General features: G+C 46.5%; 1 protein-coding gene across 1 annotated transcript in view; it reads right to left on the reverse strand.

Annotated features, from left to right (window-relative positions):
• Positions 1-24,098, reverse strand: part of LOC144770799 (aldehyde dehydrogenase family 3 member B1-like) — a 223,638-nt gene that overhangs the window by 72,949 nt on the left and 126,591 nt on the right. Inside the window, exon 6 of the mRNA XM_078655597.1 lies at positions 16,526-16,611. Coding sequence (XP_078511723.1) covers positions 16,526-16,611 — 86 coding nt within the window. The remainder of the gene's footprint in view (positions 1-16,525; positions 16,612-24,098) is intronic.

Raw genomic sequence — 24,098 nt, forward strand, 5'->3', positions numbered from 1 at the left:
ATGGTCATTTTATATTCTTCAACACACACTACATGTAGAATAATGCATGCTCCAGTCTTAGAGACTGTTAGCCTCTCCCCTCCTGACTCTTAGTTTATATCAACATGTTCTCTAAACATTAGATACTAGATAGGGTTTAGGTACATGTCGCCCTGACTCTCCAGACTTCAGTCTCTGCTCCTAGCACAGAAGTCATAGCCCCCAGCTTCTCCTAGTAACACGTCATTGTCAGTTTGCGCGCACCATTAGGTTAGAGGTCCCGGCTCCTTAGGTAGCCCCCTCCATGTTTCCGCCCCATTTATGACATATTCTGTTACGTTTACATCACATGTCTATGTATACGCCTCCTGTTACACCCACTTTCACCCTTATCTTTCACGACTGCTATTGACCACACCCACTGCTCCGCCTATCATATGTATTGTAATGCAACTATTTTAGTATATATGCTTGTGCATTGTTATTAAAAGTTATCCTTTTCCTTGATCCTGCCCCCGGCAGCGCTGCCATCCTATTCCTGTGCAGGTTGTCCTGTTCCTGTCCTTTATGCTGTATTAAACCTGCAAACTCCTACTACCTCGAATCTTGACTCTTATTTTTTGAGCTATCTGTTATTGCTATGTCCAGTCAAACCTAGATCCGGTATTATTTATTTATATACCACAAAGCCACTGTAAAGATCTGTGAGAGGTCCCTCATCCTCTCATGCAAAAGCAGTGACCCTGTCATACGTTCCACTGGCACCGCTGGACCAAAGCCCCTGACATCTTCACACAACCCAAATGACTTCACGTGGCCTGTATGTAGTCTCCTCAACATGATCTCAGCCAATGCCACTATTTACAAAACCACCATCCATGATGCCTCTACCAGAATCAAAATATTCTTCAAGCCAGGCAAACACTTTTTTTTTTGTATTTTATTTTTTCCTCTGACCGGCAGAATTGTACAGCAGATATCAGAACACAGCAAGTTTTTTTTTAGTAATTACAGTTGACACTTATTAATTACATCGTGGGTGATCTACAATCAAACATAGCTCACATCATGTATTACATAGAACAACAATAGCGTAATCTATTTAGTGCTAAACACCCCCTCAACTCTACTTCCCGTTCGATATCACATCTCCTCTGGTCACGTAACATGTATCCGTACTACAACCCCTGCCACTCTCATTTCAAACAGCCCGCATTTGTACAGTACATTTAGTTTGCAGTATCTTGCTGGTATTGCAATAGTGGTTCCCAAAAGTCCCTGGGCCGGAACGCTATCGGTATGTCTTCAGCATAAGTCTCTAGTGTCGTCTTGCAATAGGTCATGTCTGTTATCCATTCTTTAAATCTAGGTGATCTCTTGCTGCCCCATCCTATCGCTACTCGTCGTTTCGCGAGGAGTAACAACAAAGCCAAGAATTTCCTGCGCCTAGCGTGTTTAAGCTTTTTGATTCCTAGCAGGCAAGTCAGAGGGTAGTTTGGGATGTGTTCCGAGAGCATGGTGCTTAACGCATCAGTGACTGCTTGCCAGTATGGCTGTAAGCCAGGGCAGGACCAAGCCACGTGTGGGAAATCTGCACCTGCCGCATTACAACGATAGCAGGAGTCGGAGTCTCTAAGCCCTAGTTTGTGTAATTTTACTGGCGTGTAATAGATTTGATGTAGGAATTTAAAGTGTATAATGCGCAGGTTGCAGTTGGAAGTGAGAAGTGAGAGTTGCGTACAGCTTAAATGCCAATCCTGCTCATCAATTGGTACGCCCAGTGTCCGTTCCCATCTACCCTTTGCCGTCGTGGCACTTCAGCCTGCTCACTTTAAGCTGCGGTATATAGTCGTGTCACTAGATTTTTTCGTGTAGGGGCAGTTAAAAGTACCTGCAGTGTCAGCAATTGTTCAGGTTCAGCAGGAAACGTGGCATACAGCGCCCTTAGAGCCATACGGAAGCGCAGATATGCAAAGTTTTTCATTGGGGTCTTGTACACACATAAGGCGGGGTCCGACCAATTAAGAAATGTATTATGTGGAAACGCTTGGCCCATAGTCTGGAAGCCCATGTCTTCCAGAAGTTTCTGCAGGTTTGGTTCTTGAGTCACCGTAATTTGGGGGTGTTTGGCTGTTGGTATGGCCCGTGCGTATATCGGCAGTTTATTTGCCCTGCACGCCAGTGCGTGCCACGCTCTTGAGGTGTTCTTAGCTGGTTGTATCGTGTCGTGTGGCGTATATCGTATGGGGTTGGCCAATAGTGCCATCAGCGGCATTGGGGAGCCACTATCGCTTTCCACCGCAACATGTGGTACGTAGGCGTGTGGTCTCGTCCAGTAATGTGCGTGTTGGGCTTGTTCACAAATTTAATATAATTGAAAATCAGGCGCTTCAAAGCCTCCCAAATGATATGGTTGGGTAAGGACCTTCCAGCTTACTCTGGCTTATTTACCGGCACATGTTAGTTTCTGGAGTACAGAGCGTAGTCTGTCACAGAAGGCGTCTGTCAGCCAAATTTGGACATTCCAGAACAAATACAGAAATCTGGGGAGGACGATCGTTTTCTGAAGAGCTATCCTATCCGCCATTGAAAGTGGCATTTTAATCCACCTATCAACTTGGTCCTCCAATCGAGTCATCACTTGCCATAATTCTCCCTGATGACTATCTCTGGGTCTCTGTGTATCCATATCCCCAGGTATTTGACTTGGTACACACACTATTTGAGGGGGTAGTCTAACTCTGGCTCCACTTTACCTGTAGTGAGTGGAATTACTACTGATTTATCCCAATTTATGCAGAGACCCGCGTATTGCTAGTATTGAACGTACTTTCTAATTAGGGGATTCAGGTTTTTGTCTGGATGCGTTGTATAGAGGACCATGTTGTCCGCATATAGCGAAATGCCGATTGGTCGTAAATTAAATTGTAGAGCCGTGGTGGAGTGTTTTTGCTTAATTTTGCAGGCCAAAGGCTCCAGTATCAGGGCAAAGAGCATGGGTGACAGCGGGCACCCTTGTCTCATTCCTCTTGCAATTGATATGGGTTTAGATGTTAAACCATTTATTCGGACCCGAGCCTTAGGTGCCGTGTATAATAGGGAAAGACACTTTAAGAAAGGTTCTGGGAACCCCATTTTACGCAGAGTCACAAACATGAAATCCCATTCCACGGAGTCAAACGCCTTACCGACGTCCAGTAGAGTGGCAGCCGCTGGCTTCTCCAGATCTAGCTGATGATATAAAGAAAGAATGGTGCGCAAATTTTGGGCTGTTGACCGCGTCGGCATAAAGCCTGCTTGATCAGGCAAAACCAGGTTACAGAGGAGCGGTTGTATTCTGTTCGCGATTATTTTTGCCAGGATCTTCGCATCTATATTGATCAAAGATAAGGGCCTATAAGAGTCACACTTCTGGGGATGTTTGCCCGGTTTTGGGAGTGCTATCAGTAATGCTTCTGTAAGAGCGGTCGGAAGCGTGGCTTCCTCATATGCTTCTTTGAGCATTTCTGCAAAGTGCGGCACCAGTAAGTCACGATATTCCTTATAAAGGTCTCCCGGAAGGCCATCGAGCCCCGGGGCCTTATTATTGGGAAGAGAGTTGAAAGCATCTATGATTTCCTCCTTAGAGATTGGCAGACAGAAGTATTTTCTGTGAGTATCAGACAGCCATGCAAGGCCTATATCGTTTAGATACTCCCATATATCTGAAGCAGGAGGGGTTACTCTGGCCGTATACAACTGAGTGTAGAATTCAGTGAAACAATTGAGTATAGCTGGTGTGTTATAAACCGGGATATTCAGAGCGTTTATTATTTCAGTAATATTTGTCATGGTGTGTACAGGTCTAATTTTGTATGATAGTGCCCTGCCGGGTCTGCCACCCTCGCCATAATTTCTCGCTACACATTTGCGTGAGAGATATTTTAGTTCATCAGCAGCAAAGTCAGTGTATATGTCAATTTGCTTCCGTATATCCGCCAACAATGACTCTGAAGGGCGCATCTCATAACTACGTTCTAAAGACAGGCTTGTTCTCCAATTGGCGCTGTATATCACGCAGTATTCCCGCATGTGCACCAATGCAGTGTCCGCGTACGGTAACCTTAAAGGCTTCCCATAGGGTTTGTGTACTCTGAACTGAGCCGGTGTTATGTTAAAAAAAAGCTCACAATCACCTGACGCAGGTCTTCTCTGAATACCCGGTCTTGTAGTGCTGTGGGTCTCAATCGCAATGTGAATTGTTGTGGAGTATGTGTTGGAATATTTAATTTAAGTATGACCATTGCGTGATCCGACAATGTCTTAGGTATGTGTGACACTTCAACGGCCCATGTGCAAACATCCTGCGTGACTAACCAGTAGTCCAGTCTGGACCATGTGAGGCGTGTAGCTGAAAAACATGTACCCTCTTGTTTATCTGGGTTCCTCTGCCTCCATATGTCTACCAAGTTCCAGTCGGACACCCCGTCTCGAAGGACCTTGGCCGAACGCTTGCCATATCTGTCTATGCCAGATGATCTATCTATCGCAGGGTCCAGGCATGTATTTAAGTCCCTCACCCAAACCACGGTGCCAGGCTGCATTTCCCTCAGTGTCGACCAGATTTGGGCATAGAATGAAGGGTCGTCCGTATTCGGTCCATAGACATTCACTATGGGTAGGACGGTGCCCCCGTAATTCCCTTCAAGTATTACATAGCGTCCTTGGTCGTCCCCTACAGATTTAATGCGTGTGAATGGTACAGAGCGTTTTACCCAGATTAGGACTCCCCTGGCATATGACGAATAAGAGGATGATAATCGAAAGGAGGCCCACCTATTTCCTATATGTTGCTCCCGGCTATCAGTGAGATGTGTTTCCTGTAGGCAGACCACATCGATTTTGTGTCTGTCTAAATATGTCACCACTTTACGTATTTTCTGTGGGTTATGTAGCCCCCTTACATTCCATGAAAGAAATGACAGCGGCCTACAATCTGTGAAAGCCTCACCCATATCGTGTAGTGGAAGCATGGACCGCCCCTGTGTGGCCTTGCTGTAACCCTTTACGGTCGTGCTGTCGGAGCATGTCAATCTCATGTATTACAACCATCAAGCTACCGGTCAGAATTTTCTGTTCCCCCAGTACCACCCCCCCCCCCACTCCACCTTCCCCAACCCAGCGGAGACATCCCTGAAAACACTAGCCCTCTTACCCCCCACTTATTAAAGCAAAAAGAACATAGAAAAAACATAACTCAATAAACTATGCGGTGCACGCGTGGGGTCGGAGCTGCCCACCCATTACCTATTTACCTTATTAGTCTGAGCCCTTCACTGTATAACCTCATCACACCCACATACATCAATGCCTCGCCCCATATATAAGGCTGTTGGGTAATAACAATTTAACCACAGTACATGCCTACAATCGGCCTTATCAGAACAGCAGGTACAATCAGTCCCCATGAAATGTTTAACTATTGTCCACTTATCTGGAGTCGACTTCTGTTGCACACATATGTTTATATTTCCAGTGTCCAGCGTCTACTAAGTCTCAGGATCTCTCCCGTGTCCTCAGCCTTCCAGCGGTCTCTCTGTAACCGTGAATCATAGCTATTCCAAATCAAACAGTGTTGGCTGTTCTCCCTGTTCGCTTAGTGGCGATCTTCTCCGCACACCCTGTTTCCCTTTTTGCTTCAGGAATTTCTGCACCTCCGCTGTGTCATTGAAGATCCGAGTTTTGCCCTCCACAGTAATTTTGAGTCTTGCCGGATATAGCATTGCATAGGGAATGTTAAGCTCATACAACTTCTGCTTTGCATCCATGAATTTCTTCCGGGCTTCCCGTACCGCTGAGGTGAAGTCTGAGTATAGAGAAATATCCATCCCTTCATGGGTAAGCTTTCCAAGTTCTCTGGCCTTCCGTAGTGCTGCATCATGGTCCCTGTAGTTTAGTAGCTTGGCTATGATTGGCCTCGGCCTGGACCCGGTAGGAGGCTTCAGAGCCAGCGACCTGTGTGCTCGTTCGACAATAAACACTTCTGAAAAAGTGTCTCGGCTTAGCATGGAGACCAGCAATTTCTCTACGTAGTGTTCCATCAGGCCCGTGTTTGTAGTTTCCGATACACCCATTAGGCGGATATTGCATCTTCTGGACCTGGCTTCCAAATTCTCTGCTTTCAATGCCACTACCGCCAACTGCTTCTCAATCTTTGCTTGTTTACCTTCAATTTAGCGCCTGAGAGTCCTCAGCCTCTGAAATCCTTCGCTCCTCCATGTCTATACGCTCTGTGTGTTTATCTAGGCGCTCTGACATTCTATCCACCCTGTAAGTTAGGAAATTAATCTTGCCATCTATATTCGTCAGGGAAGTCTGTATAGTTTGAAACATGGATTGTATAAGCGTTATACCTGCTTAGCTCTTGAAATTGACACCATCCCTGGGGCTGAATCACTTGGTTTCTGCTTATCCTTTTCCCCGCATCACTCTTGTGTCGGCTTATTGGTCTATCGACCACCTGGCCATCCTGGCCCTCTTTGTGACAAACTCCATCAGGCCTTGTCCCCACTTGCAATGAAATATAAGCATCTCTTACTTCTTGGAGATTTTAACATCCATATGGATGAACCTGAGTCGGCTGACTCTGTTAAATTAAGTGATGTTACCAGCACGTTTGATCTCCTTTCTTATTTTTCTGCAGCAACCCATAATAAAGGTCATTTGTTAGATCAAGTCTTCTCTTCTATGCCTATTCAATCTTATCCACCACTTCCAGTGGTCTGGTAAGACCATTGCTTGCTGAACTTTGATATCCTGGGTCTTTCTAAACCCTCTAGTACTGAGAATGGCCCTCAATCTATTGTTTTTCATCCTTTCCACCGTGTTACCACCGATATGCTGGAGCAGTCCCTGGCATCCCATCCCTGTCAACTGACCGGCAATCTTGAACAGGATCTTTCTAGCTTTCAGTCCTGGCTCGTGCAACGCTTTGACGAATTAGCGCCCATTCCTGTCAGACCTAAAACAGTCCAACGTACTTCAGCCCCTTGGTTTGCCGTCGAACTTCACGAGATTAGGTAAAGCTACAACAAAGCTGAGCGAATGTGGCGAAAAAACTACGAAGCCCCCCTGAAAATGAGGTTCAAAAATCTTACTAAGACCTATCATAAAGCCATCATAACGGCGAAGAAGTCTTTCTTTGCCAAAAGAATTGACTCAGCCTGTAACATCAGCAAGGACATTTTTAAAATCGTCAGGGAATTCACTTCTCCCCCTTCTTCAAGCCCTAAATTTTCTCCCTCAGAATCTTGGGTCAATCAGCTGGCCAGCTTTGCCTTCAACAAAATTCTTAACATCCAGGCGTCCTTCCCGCCCATCGCCCCTACCATAGACCTAGATACCCTACCATCTGCAATGAATATCTCTCAAGATATTTATACTCTTTCAGAGTTTCCACCCCTGTCCTTTCAGGCCTCGCTTGATCTGTTACAAAAACTGAAATCCGGTTCCCCTTCTGATCCATGCCCTGCTAAAATCCTCTCCAAAATGGCTCATGCTCTGAATCCTCTGATTAACCCTCTTCTTAATGCCTCCTTCACCTCTGGCGAGGTTCCGAAGGCCTGGAAAAAGGATCATGTCATCCCTCTCATAAAAAAATCCAATTTAGATCCCTTAGAGCACTCCAATTACAGGCCGATATCTTTGCTTCCTGCTCTTGCCAAACTTGCAGAAAAACATGTGCACTCCATCTTGTCTAATTTCTTAGAAGCTCATGACATTCTGCACCAGACACAGTCAGGATTTCGCTCCAAGCTTAGTACAGAAACTGCACTGTTGGAGGTAACCGAGTCTATAAAGGAAGTGACAGATCGCAGTGGGAAGGCAATGCTGGTATTACTCGATCTCTCAGCGGCCTTTGACACCATCCCTCACAACCGGCTCCTTTCAAGACTCCAGGAGATCGGAATTAGAGGGACGGTGTTCAATTGGCTCAACTCCTTCCTCTCCGAGCGCCAACAAATGATCTGGTCACCACCTTTTTCAGCAACTGTTCCATCACTGGATGTGGGAGTGCCACAGGGATCAGTTTTAAGCCCTACCTTATTTAATGTTTATCTTTCCCCTTTGGCTGAACTAGTGGAGCCTTATGGCGCTCGTATTGTGTCTTATGCTGACGATACGCAGCTGCTTTTCACTTGCGATAAGTACTTCGATTTTGCAGGTGATTCCATCAAAAGCTGCCTGGAGGCGGTCTTTTCCTGGTTTCAGCAGAACCAGCTCAAATGTAATTCAGACAAGTCTGAAATTATATTTTTTGGCTGTTCTCCTGATACTCAATGGAAATCCTGGTGGCCGGCAGATATGCATCCTCCTTCGTCACCTACTGCGGTCGCCAAAAATCTGGGTGTCAAAATTGACAATGGTCTTACCTATAAACCCCAGATCCTTACTTTAGTCGGCCAATGTTTTGGTCTACTACGCACTCTTAGGAAATTCCTTCCTCTATTGTCGCACTATCATAGGAGAATTACTGTGCAAGCAATGATTGGATCCAGGCTCGATTACGCCAATGTACTCTATTTAGGACTCCCAGAGTACCTCTTGGCTCGACTACAGACTGTACAGAATTCTGCCGCGAGGGCCATTTTTGGCCTGAGCCGCAGAACCCATACCTCGACCCTTCTTGATTCACTCCACTGGCTTCCGGTGAGGAAGCGTATCATCTTCAAGACTCTGACCATGACATTCAAATCTCTGCATGGTACTGGTGCAGTCTATCTTAGGAAACATGTCCAGTTCTATCATCCTTCTAGATCTCTACGCTCGGCCACACAAGCCCTGGCTGTTGTCCCAGCAGTAAAGCGTGCACGTATCGGAGGCCGCTCTTACAGGGCTCGCGCTCCGCAGCTCTGGAACCAGCTCCCCCTTTCTCTGAGAAGAACAGACAATCTCCTGTCTTTCAGGAAAGGCCTTAAGACCTGGCTTTTTGGCCTTTAGTGTGCTATGATGTGTTCTGACTCCCTCTACAGATCTGTACAGCGCTGGGACACTCTGCCCGAGTAGCCGTGCGCTATATAAATCATCACCATAACATAACATGGCGTCATTTGCAATCCCACCAACCTCTGACGTCGTGGGCGGAGATGGAGTCTGTGTCTCCGCGGTGCTGTCCTGTTGCTTCTTTGTCTGGTCGAAGGTCAACTTCGGTTGGTTGCGCCTGGCTTCCCCATGGTGCAGCAATTGTAACGAATATAAGGCCCGTGCAGATGGACGTTTCTTGGGAAGGCACTGGGGGGTCAACACGCCCTCCTGGGCTGGTAGCTTGGCACGTCTAGGGCGCTCCGCTAGTTCACCGTGTGCGCCATGCCGACCTGTGGTAGTGGCACTCCTCTGTGGGCCTACGGCGCCCACCCCTAACCTGTCTCACCCCAGTCGCCAGATAGCCCGTCGGGCCAGCCCCTTCGCCTCTCTCACACGTACCTGCCCAGTGTACCAGATCACTAAGTCTTTGCAGCGGGCCCAGTGACCTTTCAGCTGTTATGCGTGGTAGCCTGGAGAGTTTATAGTGGTCCAGCCCTGGAGCATTGCCTCAATTGCAAGCCAGATTGGGGGCCCGTTTGATGTCGCCCACTCCCGAGGCTGCTCTCCACCTCGCCACCGGGACAAGTCCTAGGGGAAAGGAGTCCGGTATGCCTCAGGGTTCCCGTGGTTGGTTACCGCACCTCTGCTCCGTATATGTGGGGACGCTTCTTCAGCCAGCTAAGTATCTACACCTCCCACTGGCCGCCACCGAGGCCCGTGGGATCGTGGTCTATCCGCCCCCACAACTCGACACTGGGCCACTACAATCGTGCAACCCCAGACGGTGACCAACAGGGGTGGGGGGCGCCGTGTCCACCGCTTACTAATGGCGGGCGCAATTACTGTTCAATATAGGCCTCTACTTCCCAGACGCCTATCCAGCTTGTTTTGTCCGTCCGTTCGCCCCCCGCAGCCTCGTTTCATGCGTGGGGGCTGCACCTCGCCGTCTCAGATACCCCTGTGTGTCTCGCGCCCCAGGACAGCAATCGCGGACTCCGCAAAGACAGGGCGGGACTCTCCCGGCAGCGCGGCCGCCGTGCGTGACTTGCGTCACAGGCCGCTTTCTATTCGAGCCCGAGGCTCCGGCCCTGCAATGGCGTCTCCAGGCCCGCGTCTTCAGGCCGGTATCACAATGCGCTGCGGCTGCGACTATCCGCCAATTGTCAGTCGCTTGATGCTCCAATGTCCCCAACAGCTCTCCCTGTGTATTAGCGGCGGTGTACATGAGGGGAAGGATGTTTTTTAAAGGATTGTGCAGACTCAGGCGAGGAGCTCGCTCAAGCAGCGGCCATCTCGCTTGCTGGCTAGCTCCGCCCCCCAAGCCAGGCAAACACTTTGTTTGCCAGACCCTCCTGTCGCATTTTATTTATTTGATTTTTATTTGAAAAGTTTTATATAGCGTTGGCTAGACCCAGAGGTATCAGAGCGCTTTACATGAGTATCAGACCATTGTTGAAGGTTACATAGTTACAAAGGTTACACAGTTATTAGAGCATAGCTACATAGTTACATGTTCAGTCGAGACAAACAATAAGGGCATATGCGTAAGGGAAAAAGCAGGCAAGGGGAGCGATTCAGGTGGGAGGGGGTAGGAGCAGGGGAAGTAGACAGCAAATGAAGGAGGGAAAGAGGAGGGCGAGGGTGAGAGACACAGCATGAAAGAAGAGGGAGGGAGGGTGACAGGGCACAAACCGGTAGATGAGTAAGAGCTGTTCAATGAACAATCACAGTGTCATCACCCACTTCAAGTCACTGAAAGAATAAACAGTATCAGGACTTGCATCATGAAAAACATCTAAAATTCACTCTGCCTCCTACCCAAAGCTCAATTTGAGGAGCTGATTTGCAGGTAGGGCCCAGCATCACTCACATTTATTTAGGACAAACACTTATTTTAACTCACCAGACTTTGACTCAGAGCAAGAAAAATAAAAATACAAAAGGGGAAGGCAGAAAAGAAAGACAGAAAACCGGCAACAAAGGGAGACATCAGGGATGAAAAAGAACATGCAGAAGTGTGATAGGGGGCTGGTGGTGAATGAAAGAGGCATGAGGTGGAGACAAGACTTGGCAGGCTCTGTATTCAGCACCTTGACATTCAATAGTGTGGGGTGTGGACGTCTGACCAAACCTTTGGGAAATGGCACTTAAGGTAAATCTATTTTACCACTTCTTAAATACCGAATTTTACTGATTCGGTATTTAAGAAGTGGTAAAATAGAGGGGGGGAGATGTAGGTAATTCCAGATGTGGAATTACCGAATCGGTAATATTCGGTATTTACCGATTCTGTAATTACAGAATCGGTATTTCCTATTGATTCCTATGGGCTGTGAGGCCCATAGGAATCAATGGGAAATACCGATTTTAGCAAGGGTGCAGGGGGTGTCACTTTGACACCCTCTGGCACTCCAAGAATTGACATGTGCGCCATGTGGCACACAGACATGCCCTAAGGGCATGTCTGTCTGTCACATGGCATAGGTGTGCATGCACACATGTGCATGCACACCTGAATTCGGTATTTTAACACCCAATTGGATTGGGTGTTAAAATACCGAATTTGTAGGGCCCTTGGGACTCTGAAGAGTCCCACCTACATCTGAGATTTACCGAATCGGTAAAAATACCGATTCGGTATTTTACAGAATCGGTAAATTTACCGAATCGGTAGATTTACCGATTCAGTAAAAAAGTGCCCCTACATACCAAAAACCCATTTACCGGTCGGTAACGGCCGAAATCGGCCGTTACCGGTCGGTAAATGGCTCCTACATCTGGCCCTTATTCTTTTACAAATTAAGCACTGCTCCTACCCAACTCAAAACACTGCCAGGTGGGCAGCTTTCAACCTTATCTTTCAGGACATCATCTATTTTATTAACGTCACTCTCACCAAAGACTTCATTTGATCCTCTTTCATCGTGATATTTTCCATAGAGATGCCCTCACACCTCACCTCAACATCATGAATACCTTCCTCAGACAAGAAAGCTTTTCAGGTGACCTCAGAAGAGGACTAATCACTCATTCTGAAAAAGCCCACCCTGCACTAGATGATCTCACCAACTACCCTAAGTGGTACTGGTATGCCCAGATGTGGGTCCTGTGCTCTCAGCGTGGCTGTACCCGGCTGATGAGCCCATAACTAGGGTGAAACTGGTCCTGGGTTGGTTGTGTTCCGATTCAGGTAGGACCTGGCCTGGCAGTTCAGGCTGGACTGTTCCCATGAGGAGCATGGTCAAGACTGATTTGCATATGGCTGGGTCCAAACTGAGGTGGCACGGTGAGCAAAAGAACAATGTATTGGGATGTTAACCCAAGCTATTGCCAGTGGTTAGACTTTTTGCAAGCAACCTCTTATAACCCACCAGAAATATAATTGAGAAGACAGTCTTCAATCAATTAAAAGATCAGCAGGAATAAACATCTACAGAGCTACCAATCTAGCTTCAGGTCTCACTGTAGCACAAAGACTGGTTGCCTAGTCGTCGACAATGCCTTATGACCCCTACGTCTTGATCCTTCTTAACCTCTCTGCACAATTTGACTCAGTGAACTCCATAGCCCCAATTCACAAGTGCAAATACACATGAACATCACTGACACTGTCATGTAATTGTTCTAATCTGCCCTCTCCATCACTAATTCATCCATATGTGAACTACAATATCCCAGAAACTGTCCATCTTTTGAGGTGCACCCCAAGAGGCAAACGTTCTCCCATGTTCTTCATCCTCCAAGAGATTTTGTGACAAAAACTTTGGACCTATCCCACTCCACGCAGTCCAACCAAGGCTGAATTCATGCCATTTGGAAAAGCAATGAAACAATCACAAATTGAAGGCAGCCTTTCGACATAAACTTGGAAAGCTTCCCGCCCAGCAGTCACCCCCAACTAAATCAGATGGGTTCACCCTGGACATCAAACTCTCCTTCAAAGACCACAGTAAAAAAACACAAGAAATCATGATTCCAGCTCTCCTGCTGAAGAATGTGGGACTACCTGCACCTCAGAACCAACTTCAGAACAGCCTTAGCCCTCTAGCACCTGGAGGATGAACACCCTGAGCTGCATTGGATGCCACAAGAATGTTGGTTTCCCTCACACCCTACATCTTCAGCCCACCATCCCTGCCCAGAGACTAACTTCCATCACAGCCATGAAAGCAAGAGTGCATTTGTTAAACAACAATGTTTCCCTCAGAGCTGCAGAGCAAGAAGATGCACATGTCCTAGGTCCTGGAACTACCTGGTTAAGTGGTCTGCCATTGGGACTCAGGTTGCCCCTAACCTCTGCAGCCCTACAGGGTGAGAACACAGTAAGGGTTCCCTGGGTTCCTGTTCCAAGGACACATGGCCCAGCAGTGCGGGCTGTCCTGTCCATTTTCGAACAGGACAAAGTCTGACTTGAATACAGTTTGTCCCCTTCTATAGCAGAGCAGCTACAACAATGGAATGCAAAGGGCCTAGAATAACCTCCAGCTGTTCAAACTGATGCCAGTCTTTTCATCCTTCATTCTTTGTTGTCCACTAAGCCGGAGCAGGTTTTAACATGGTAGATGGGTAAAGGCGCTCCTCTGCAACCATATGGAGTTTGTTCTCTGGGTCATTTCGGTGAATAACCAGATTTCTATTTCTATTTGGGGGGTTTTGTAATGCGCATGGTGACGCAACAACGGCGTGTCCCCGCGCTAAGGAGCTACTTTCATTACTGGACCCTACAGAAACGGCGCATCAACTAAGCAAATAGAGCAGTTTTGAGCTTAGCTCTAAAAATTGATTCAGATGGCTCAAGTCGAAGCGCCGTAGGCAGCTTGTTCCATCTAGCGGCTGCAAGGCATCTGAAAGATCTTCCCCCCATCCGCGCTCTGGACACCTTAGGAACAGCCAGGAGTCCAGAGCCGGAAGATCTCAGGGGAGCGGGGGGGCTCATAAGGTGTCAAAAGTTCTTGTAAAGGGAGAGGGGATCTCCCATTAATGATCCGATGGCATGTGCAAAGTGCTTTAAATTCTACCCTGCTTCTGACTGGAAGCCAGTGCAGAGACCGGAGAGCCGCTGCAGAAGCAGCTCTTCTGGGTAGTCTAAGCACCAGTCGGGCAGCGGCGTTCTGTAGGACCTGTAAGCGGTTAAGATTCTTCTCCAGGGTGCCCAAATAGAGAAGGTTGCCATAGTCCATCCTTGATGTGACTAGTGCATATAATGACGGACACCTCCCACCTGAAGTTCACCATGTGATATGGAGTTTGTCAAGGAGAGACGCGTCACCCATAACCTTTAGCAACTATATCCACTCCACGTCAACACAATCACAGCCTCTTCCACACATGGTCCATCTTTACATCCACACTTGCTTCTCACATTCAGTGCTCAAGTTTTTAGGAAGAAGTGAGGATAAAAGTTGGGGCACATCCAAAGAGGCATGGGCTGATCCAGAGAAGCAAGATTGAGCAAGTAAAGGGGGCACTGTAGACTATTCCGCGTCTGTGTCAAAGGAGGAGAGCAAAGAGTCCACCACATTAACTTGTTCAGAATCATCTAACAGCAGCTGGAGGCAGCAAACATCTGTACCCCACCATGACACTGCAAGCCTGAAAAAGCAGTCGAACTGTATCAGATCTAGTAACCCCAGTGTAATCATAGTATTTAATGGATATCTATTTAAACACTGCTGTGGTCTTCACATCCATCTACAATGACATCTGATTGATTCTGGGCTTCCAGTGAAGACATCTCTACCAAGTCTTTCTCCCAAAGCAGGATCAAAGCGACACCCAGATGATGCTGGAAATATGTACATTATGCTACTTAAGTATTTTACTCATTTTATTTAGTAATAAGAAATTAATGAGGGAAGGCCTAGTTTGGCATCTGGATTTTCCTGGCACCAAACTCCTGTAAATAGGCTTTTAAAGAGTTTTAACGGCTCATGCCACCCGCCTGTTGCAGTTCCGCTTTGACCACCCTCTGGACCCCTATGGCAATCTCTTTCTGACTAGGCAGCCACAATTGAAAGTCACTGCAATTCTCTCACTCACTCTTCGACTTCCTTCCTTTCTACTGACATCAGTATGAACTTAGTTCCCTGCCCTTTCCTCGGGGAGGAGGCGGGGGGGGCTCTAAACCTGCCCTAATATCCACTCAATCAGGGCCTCTTCTTGCTCCTTGCCCTGTTTGATTCTGCCTCTGACAGCTGATTAAATCACCCCAGCTTTAAGAGGTCTCTACAACCCCTGGCTACACACAGCCTACCAGGTCACGGGAGTACCCAAGGCACACAGTCAGTACAACACATGCCCTCTCAGAGAGAGCTGTATCACTGCCACCCCACTGCCAGGCCCAGATAAATGTGATCTCTACACAGCCATCCCACAATGTCAATCTGCACCTTCCTACATCACTAGTTAAAGCACAGCCACCAATACAGAGACATGTGTTATTAACCACAAACCTATTCTAGTTGTAACACTCACAACACACTATGGACTAAGAGCACAAGGAGGAATAGCAGCCCCCTACTGCTGTGAGACAGTTTTTGTATTGCACTCCTCTCACACACGATCTGACAGTAGTAGGGTGCTTCAATGTTCCCTCACTTGTGGGTTTCATCAGGAGAAAGGCACACTGCCACTCAGTTCCACACAGCAGCCAGTATTAATCACCAGTCTAATACCACAGCGTATAGCAAGTGGGAACCCCAAGCACGCAGATGTATGATGGAACACCGCATGAATTTACTGTGCATGCCTTTACAGCACAGTCTCTACCCCGAATGCGAGGTTACCACGCATTACTTTACGACGCAACTCCTTGCAACAACTTGCCTTAGGGAAGCGATGGACATTGTACTAGTATAATTTACTATTCCAACTCCAGTCTATGGAACCATAGAGATAGTGTTGGACTTTAAAATCCAACACCAGTACAACGCGCCCCCTAAAGCAAGTTGTAATGTCTAGTGTGGTAAAGGAACGAGTGGTAATGTTACAGTCGGGGTAGTGACTGCCCTGTAAAGGCAGATTGTGGTATTTACTGCATGGTAAAGAATGGTTCCCCCAGCACGCTAGACTTACAAGGGTACTTGGCAGATGTCTCCTCAGTTGAGGGTGTACATCATGAAGCATTGCCACCACCACAAGTACTCTGAACGATAGCAACACGCCAAGGCGCTAGCCGCTCTGGTGCAGCCACAGCATGTACTAGGGGATCCAGCCCAGGCAGGTCCACCAAGATTAGCATGGTTTCACCATAGACTTCTTCCAGGCTCCGCAACATCCCAGACCTAGAGGAAATGGTCAAGGTGTTCTTTTCAAATAGAATTATCATGTTTAGAAAACAAACTTCAGGATGTGTCAAATGCTTGAGGGGTTGCAGTAGATTCCTGCAAGACACATCTAAGAAGCTGATTTAAGGCTTATCCCTAGTTTCATCAGCTCGCTTCATGACAAATACTGGCACACTAAAAAACGAAGGGTATCACACCTTGTCGAGATAGCGAGGCACCAGATCGGACACCAGCTTCTCCATATTCGTGCTGATCTCTGATGGCTTCAGGATGCCGCAGTTTCCTAGAAGGGAAAAAAACATTCAAATCAGACAATACCACTATAAAGAAGAAAACAAATAAAAAAGGGTCGCAGCAGTTTACATTAGACTGTCCTCAAACATCCAGTACCGCTACAAACGAAATTGCTAAGGAAACGCAAGGTCTAAGCAAAGCTCGAGCTGGGGAGAAGGAGATTTCAAGTCTATCAGAAACACCACTCCCACAGGAAATTACTTTGGTAACTATATATGAAACCATGATGGGCCATAGAGCCGAGAGTAAAGCCGAAATTGTTCGTGTACAAGTTACCTGCAGCAAGGTAAAAAACGCAGTGCGGCGGGTGATAAAATTAGGAGCTGAAACTGCAGGTAGAGTTACGGAAGCAGAGGCACGAATATCTGCTCTCAAGGACAATGCTGCTACACAGAAAGAGGAACTGGAATGTATCAAGGCCCATCGCGACGATTTGAGCTATAAACTATCTGAACTTGAAAACCATTCCCGCAGGAACAATTTGCGCTTCCTTGGGGTTCCTGAGGGATTGGAAGGCTCAAACGTTCGCAAGTTCATCGCCGAACTTTTGAAAGAAGCCTTCCCGGAGCTGACAACCTGGGACTGGACCCGGGAAATTCAAAGGGCACATAGGTTTTCATTTAATGTAAGAAAGCCCCGTCAAGGAGAAGTGAGCCTTCCTAGGGCGATATTAGTTTGCTTTAACAACTTCCTAGCCCGCGAAGACATTTATGCTTTGGCAAGACCAGATAGGAAAGCAACAGCCAAGGGTTGCAACTTTTTCGTCAGACCGGATTTCTGTCAGGCCACAGTCTCTAAGAGGTGGCATCTCCGGCAACTTATAATGGATTTTCAAAAGAAAGGGGCTGTGGTGTATTTACAGAATCCGGCAAAACTTTGTCATGTCGAAAGGCCAAACTAAGCTCTTTTTGTCAGAGATCCAGGCTAAAGAATTTTTGGAAACTTTGTAGGGGGTGGGGGTGTAGGTAATAGTCTGGAACAATGTCGAAAGAAAGGGGCCTAGATTAGGGTTATGGCTTGTTTATTTTCTTGGATTTGGCTGTTGTTCTATTTTTTTTTTCAGGTTTCTTCTTAAGACGAGGTTTGGCCTCAGGGGATAGAGGGGAGAGGGACACGGTACTCTATCATTGCAGGCACTGATGGTCCCTGGGCCTCATATGCTGGGAAGGATGGGTCGGGGGAGGGGAGGGTGGGGTAGAAGGAAAGGGGGGGTTTTGGGTGGGGCACGGGCTTTTGGTGGTGGGGGAGTGAAAACGGCAGCAGCAGGTAACTTAGATCTGTTTTTTAAGGGTATAACAGATGTTGAGGCGAAGAAACGAGATAAGCACTATGAAAAATTAATAGAAAGTGGTATAAGATGCAAGGTAATTAAAATGTGTTATTTCTGCAAGGAACTGGTTTTGATTAATAAGGGCAGTGGATAGGAAGATTAAGATCTGCACATTAAACATCTGTGGCCTAAATGACACCAGAAAACGACAAATTCTAGCTAAGATTGTTCAGATACTGGGTATAGATATCCTCTGTCTGCAGGAAACCCATATTGCCTGGGCCAATAGAGAATATTTAAAGAATATGGGAATGGAGCTGGTAGTTTTCTCTAAGCAATCTGGTGTTAAAAGAGGGGTGGCGATACTTAAAAAGAGGGGACTGGCGGATTGTGTAAAGACCGCTGCAGACAAGTGGGGCCGCTGGGTAACTGCTGAATTTAAGGTGGGGCAGCAAGGGTTCACACTTTGTAATGTTTATGGGCCAAACCTGGACGACGCGGAAGTCTTTAACTTCCTTAATTTAGAATTGGCACAACTGATGACTCCGGTGTTACTGTGTGGGGATTGTAATATTAATATTGGGGCTGGCTTCGATATTAGATCCAATCTAGTATATATAGGGAGAAAGAAGTTAGTATTCACGGCCCTACGAAGATTGCTTATGGATCATGGCCTCTACGATGTGTGGCACGTTAAGAGTCCGAATGATTCGGGGTTTACATTCTTTTCAGTCCCCCACTCAAAATTTGTACGACTGGACTACTTCTTTGCTACATCCGCACTTTTAACTAAACCTAAAATCCAAATCCACCCGAAATTGGTTTCTGATCACAACCCTATTGTAATAGAATTGGCTCTTGACATGGATGGTAAAATGGAACATCCACGATGGTCTTTTGAGCGGAAATTGCTATTGGATGAGCAGTACTGTCAGTTTATGTCCAAAACAATTGAGGGATTTTTTGCTATTAACAAGAATACGGCAACCCAGGAGGTAGTCTGGGATACGTTTAAATCTGTGGTTCGTGGAGAGACCCTTAGCTTCTCTGTATTTAAGCGCAAACAGTTCCTCCTTAAACAACGGCAGGATTTCGATCAGGTTCTGAGGGAGGAGGAGAAGTTGGCAGAGGACTTAAGGCAAAGAGCAGAGGTAGAAGTATTTAATCTGGTTCAAAAAGATATCTCTATTAAAAGGGCTAATGTTTACACTAATATTGCTGACCAAATCGCCGCCAATTATATTCAACATAAGGAAGTGGCATATGAGTTTGGAGAAAAAACAGGCAGAATGTTAGCAAAAAGGGCAAGGGAGAAACAGGCGTATAATGATATACCAAATATCAAGGATGTGCAGGGGGTTACGCAGGAAACTAAAGAGGAGGTATTAACAGCCTTTCGAGAGTTTTATCAACACCTCTATAGTGAGGAGGTGGATCTGTCTGAACCGGGCGAATATCGAAAGGATGTAATTCAGTTAACTTTATCCGAAGCTCAGCGATCGAATCTATTGGCACCCCCAGACTAGGGAGAGATCGAGATAGCAATTTTAGGGCTGGCGCAGGGTAAGGCTATGGGGCCAGATAACATCCCGTTGGAGTTTTACAGAATATTTAGAAACCAGCTAAAAAAAGAACTAGTGGATGTTTGTCAGCAAGCATTTCTGGGGAAGGCTCCGCGCTCATGGGCGGAAGCTATAATAGTTGTTTTTAAAAAGAAAGGCAATAAAGCGGAAGAAATGGGGTCGTATAGGCCAATTTCATTGCTGAATTCGAACAGCAACATTTATTCGAAGCTCATTGCCAATCGGCTAAACGATCTGATGCCGGGGCTCGTCTAAGACAACACGGATTTATACAGGGAAGAGGCACTACAGACCATATTAGACGGATTACTGGATTGGTCACAGGGGACATGCTCTCCGGCTGGTGTTTCAGAAAAGGGGGTGGTGATGGACAGAGCATCTGAATTAAACAGAACACTCATACCCAGTCAAAAGATCAGGGCTTGATCCATCACCGTTTTTTAGCTCACTGCACCATCCCAGTTCAGAACCTGGCTACATGCAAATTAGTCTGTCCCTGGCCCAGTGCATCATGGGAACAGGGCAGACCAAACTATCACGCCAATTCTTTACTGGAAAGGAAACAAGCTTCCGGGGACCAGTTTCTGGCATTGCAGCCGTCTTCGGCCCGGCTTGCTTGAATCCTGATGGTGCAAAGAGCAAGGGACTCATGTCTGAGCATACCCTGCCACTCCTATAGTGGCCAAAACGATTCAGAAAAGGGGGTGGTGATGGACAGAGCATCTGAATTAAACAGAACACTCATACCCAGTCAAAAGATCAGGGCTTGATTCATCACTGTTTTTTAGCTCACTGCACCATCCCAATTCAGAACCTGGCTACATGCAAATTAGTCTGTCCCTGGACGAGTGCATCATGGGAACAGGGCAGACCAAACTACCAAGCCAATTCTTTACTGGAAAGGAAACAAGCTTCCGGCTGGTGTGGCCCTGTTGGACGCCGAAAAAGCGTTCGACAGGGTTACATGGGCCTTTTTGTGGTCTGTTTTAGGGAAAAAGGGTATCCCTGTGGAATTCTTTAATGCAATACGGATGCTGTACTCTCAGCCGACCGCTGCTATTCGTGTCTCTGGGACGACATCGGGGGTAGTGCGGATAGCAAGGGGAACGATACAGGGTTGTCCCTGCTCGCCCTTGCTGTTCGCACTCTACATTGACCCATTTATTAGAAATCTGGAGAGAAACCCTGCAATTAAACCTGTGCAGCTAAATAACTGTGATTTTAAAGTCTGCGCTTATGCAGATGATATTGCAGTAGTGACAGCTGCGATTATTACGGCATTACCCATTATTGTAGAATCTGCGATGAAATTCGGTCGATTATCCGGATACAAACTTAATGTTGACAAAACACAGCTTATCCACTCGTTGGCAGGCTGTCCAGAGAATATAAAACTAGAAAAAGAGGCCACCTATTTGGGAATAAAGATTACAGCTAATATTAAAGAAATTATTCCTATTAATCTGGGCCCTGTTATAGCATCTTCTAACAAAATATTAGAAAGAGTAAACAATTTGAAGCTTTCACTTTTAGGGCGTAGTAACGTGATAAAAATGCTTATTTTTCCAAAGTTTTGTATTTATTTCGTGCTATTCCTTTTCTGATACCTTCTGGTTACTTTGTTCGTACAGAGAGAATGTGTTCTAGATTTCTTTGGGGGTACCATCGGGCTAGGAGAGCATTAAAAAGCTGCGTGCTGCCTCGAGAGAGAGGGGGATGGGGTATCCCGAATTTCCAGTTTTATCATTGGATGGCGATACTGCAGCATATGGGTGTTTTAATACTGCCAGAAGACTCCACGGAGGACTTCTTGATGCCATCCATCTATGAAATGCGTTTGGGTGCTGAGGCTAAACAGTGTTTAAATTGGATCATCAAGCCTAGTTATTATAAAAAAAACAAATTTAAGATTTTCGATACGGCTTATGCTATATGGAGAACTATTAAGAAGAGACTCCGGTTAGGCGCCAACTTAAATATATACACTCCTTTGCAGAACTGTGCCCTCCTTCCAGAATTATTTCATGATGGTGTGATGCATAGATGGTCTAATTTAGTGATAAACAAGGTTGGGGATTTATTTCAGGGGAACGACTTTGTCTCATTTGAATATTTAATGAAGGCATACCATATACCCCGTTCTGATTTTTTTAAGTACCTTCAGTTACGAAGTTTTTGTGTACAGAAATTATCAAAATCCATGATTGTTTTGGGGAAAATTGCGATTTTTGAAGCGATTAAACATCGGCACAAAATGGGGCCCTTATATCAGTTACTTTTGGAAAATGTAGAAGACGATTTAGAGGTTAGAGCTGTTAAATGGCAGAATAAACTGAATGTTCATTGTGTTAACTTGGAGAGAAGCATTGCAATTGCCGGTAAAGTTTTGTTGAATGGCCCACTGATAAATCAGCATTTTATGTCAGTTTTTGAGTTATATTATACACCAGGGAAATTGGCCAAATGGAGTTCAGGGCGGGGGACAAATTGTAATCGGTGCAGCCATCACGCAGCGGATGCTGCCCACATGTTTTTCTGTGCCCGAAATTGGGTCAATTTATTGCTGATGTAGAGCGTTTTCTCTCTGAAAGTTTATGCATTTCAAATAAATTAACAGCAGCACTGTTTATTTTTGGATGCGAAGAGAACATGGTTAATCAGGGCCTTGATGCGGATGAAGGATTTCTTTTTCTTTGCATGTCCGTATATCGTTCATGTATTACCTCTCGTTGGCTTGATGAGGAACCACCTAATCTTATTACGTGGCAAACTAAACTTTTGTCTATGTATCATTTAGAAACTGCACTATATAAAATGAAGGGTATTAGAAAGAAAACTTTTGGATGTAATTTATGGTCCCCAATCGCTAATTGGATAGGAAATTAATGTTAACAGTGGAATTGTTAAGATATTCAGTAATATGTATGGATATTCATAATTTTTCCTTTGCTTTGTCTCTTTTTCCTATGTTTTTTCTTTCTGTAACATTGCTGGTTTTTCGTTTTGCTGCTGCCATAAAATCTCAATAAAAAAAACAAAATAAAACAACAAATCAGACGATCCCTGGAGGTCACAGGCGTTCCTATGGGTGGACAGAAGTAAATGTTCTCCAAGTCTGCAGAAGACACGGATTGTGATGTATAGCTTTCTACGTAGCCCGGGCACTCGCCAATGACTGCACCACACATGGAGAGTAGTTATGCCTGTCTTCTTTATTGATCAGAGTGTAAGCAAGAACTCAACGTTCTAAACCTGCAGTCAGTTCATTACCCTTCAATGTTTATGTCACAGGACTACATAGTCCATCAGGAATCAAAAGAGTTTTGTCATTCCTTATTTACACAACACTACACAGTGTAAGATATGTTGTGTTTTGTTGTGCTACAGGTACTTGTGTAGGTCACGCCTGCCACAATGTCTGAATGCCCAGATGAGATTTCAATCATTCTTCTGGATTTCCTGTAAGCAAACAGTTCTAAGAGGATAACCCATCTGAGACTGGTAAAGGTGTCCTGTGGTCGAGAGTTGCTTCGGCGCCTCGCTGTTGGTCGCGCGCGCCTAGAGCGCTGCTCTGCATAATTTTTAATCGCCCGTTTTTGGTATTTTTTTTTTGTTGATTTTCAGTTATCCCTTGTTTTTATTGACCCTGTCCTGCCCCTTACCAGCACCATAATTCTTCTGGAAGTCCCACCGCTGCTTTGCGGGTCCGGTTCCGGGGAGGTTGTGGGCGGGGAGCGCCATCTTGGATTGGGAAGGGAGCTGCGCACGCCATCTTGGAGCGTCCCTGCGCTCGTGGACGCTGAGAGCAGGCTATTTAAGGCGAGCTCAGTGAGGGGGCAGCCTGGTAAAGGTGTCCTGTGGTCGAGAGTTGCTTCGGCGCCTCGCTGTTGGTCGCGCGCGCTTTGAGCGTTGCTCTGCATAATTTTTAATCGCCCGTTTTTGGTATTTTTTTGGGGGTGTTTTCAGTTATCCCTTGTTTTTATTGACCCTGTCCTTCCCCTTACCTGCACCATAATTCTTCTGGAAGTCCCACCGCTGCTTTGCGGGTCCGGTTCCGGGGAGGTTGTGGGCGGGGAGCGCCATCTTGGATTGGGAAGGGAGCTGCGCACGCCATCTTGGAGCGTCCCTGCGCTCGTGGACGCTGAGAGCAGGCTATTTAAGGCGAGCTCAGTGAGGGGGCAGCCTGGTAAAGGTGTCCTGTGGTCGAGAGTTGCTTCGGCGCCTCGCTGTTGGTCGCGCGTGCCTAGAGCGCTGCTCTGCATAATTTTTAATCGTCCGTTTTTGGTATTTATTTTTTTTTGGTTTTCAGTTATCCCTTGTTTTTATTGACCCTGTCCTGCCCCTTACCTGCACCATAATTCTTCTGGAAGTCCCACCGCTGCTTTGCGGGTCCGGTTCCGGGGAGGTTGTGGGCGGGGAGCGCCATCTTGGATTGGGAAGAGAGCTGCGCACGCCATCTTGGAGCGTCCCTGCGCTCGTGGACGCTGAGAGCAGGCTATTTAAAGCTCGCCTCCTGGCGCGCAGCGGTGACGCGCAGAGGAAGCGCCTTCCCTGCGCCTGAGTCGTGCCAGAGTCCTGCCCGTCTGCGCTCGTCAGCGTCTCGGAGGCGGACGAGGTAGGACC

The sequence above is a fragment of the Lissotriton helveticus genome, chromosome 1_1 (genome assembly GCF_964261635.1).
Source record: "Lissotriton helveticus chromosome 1_1, aLisHel1.1, whole genome shotgun sequence".
In the NCBI taxonomy this organism is placed as follows: Eukaryota; Metazoa; Chordata; class Amphibia; order Caudata; family Salamandridae; genus Lissotriton; species Lissotriton helveticus.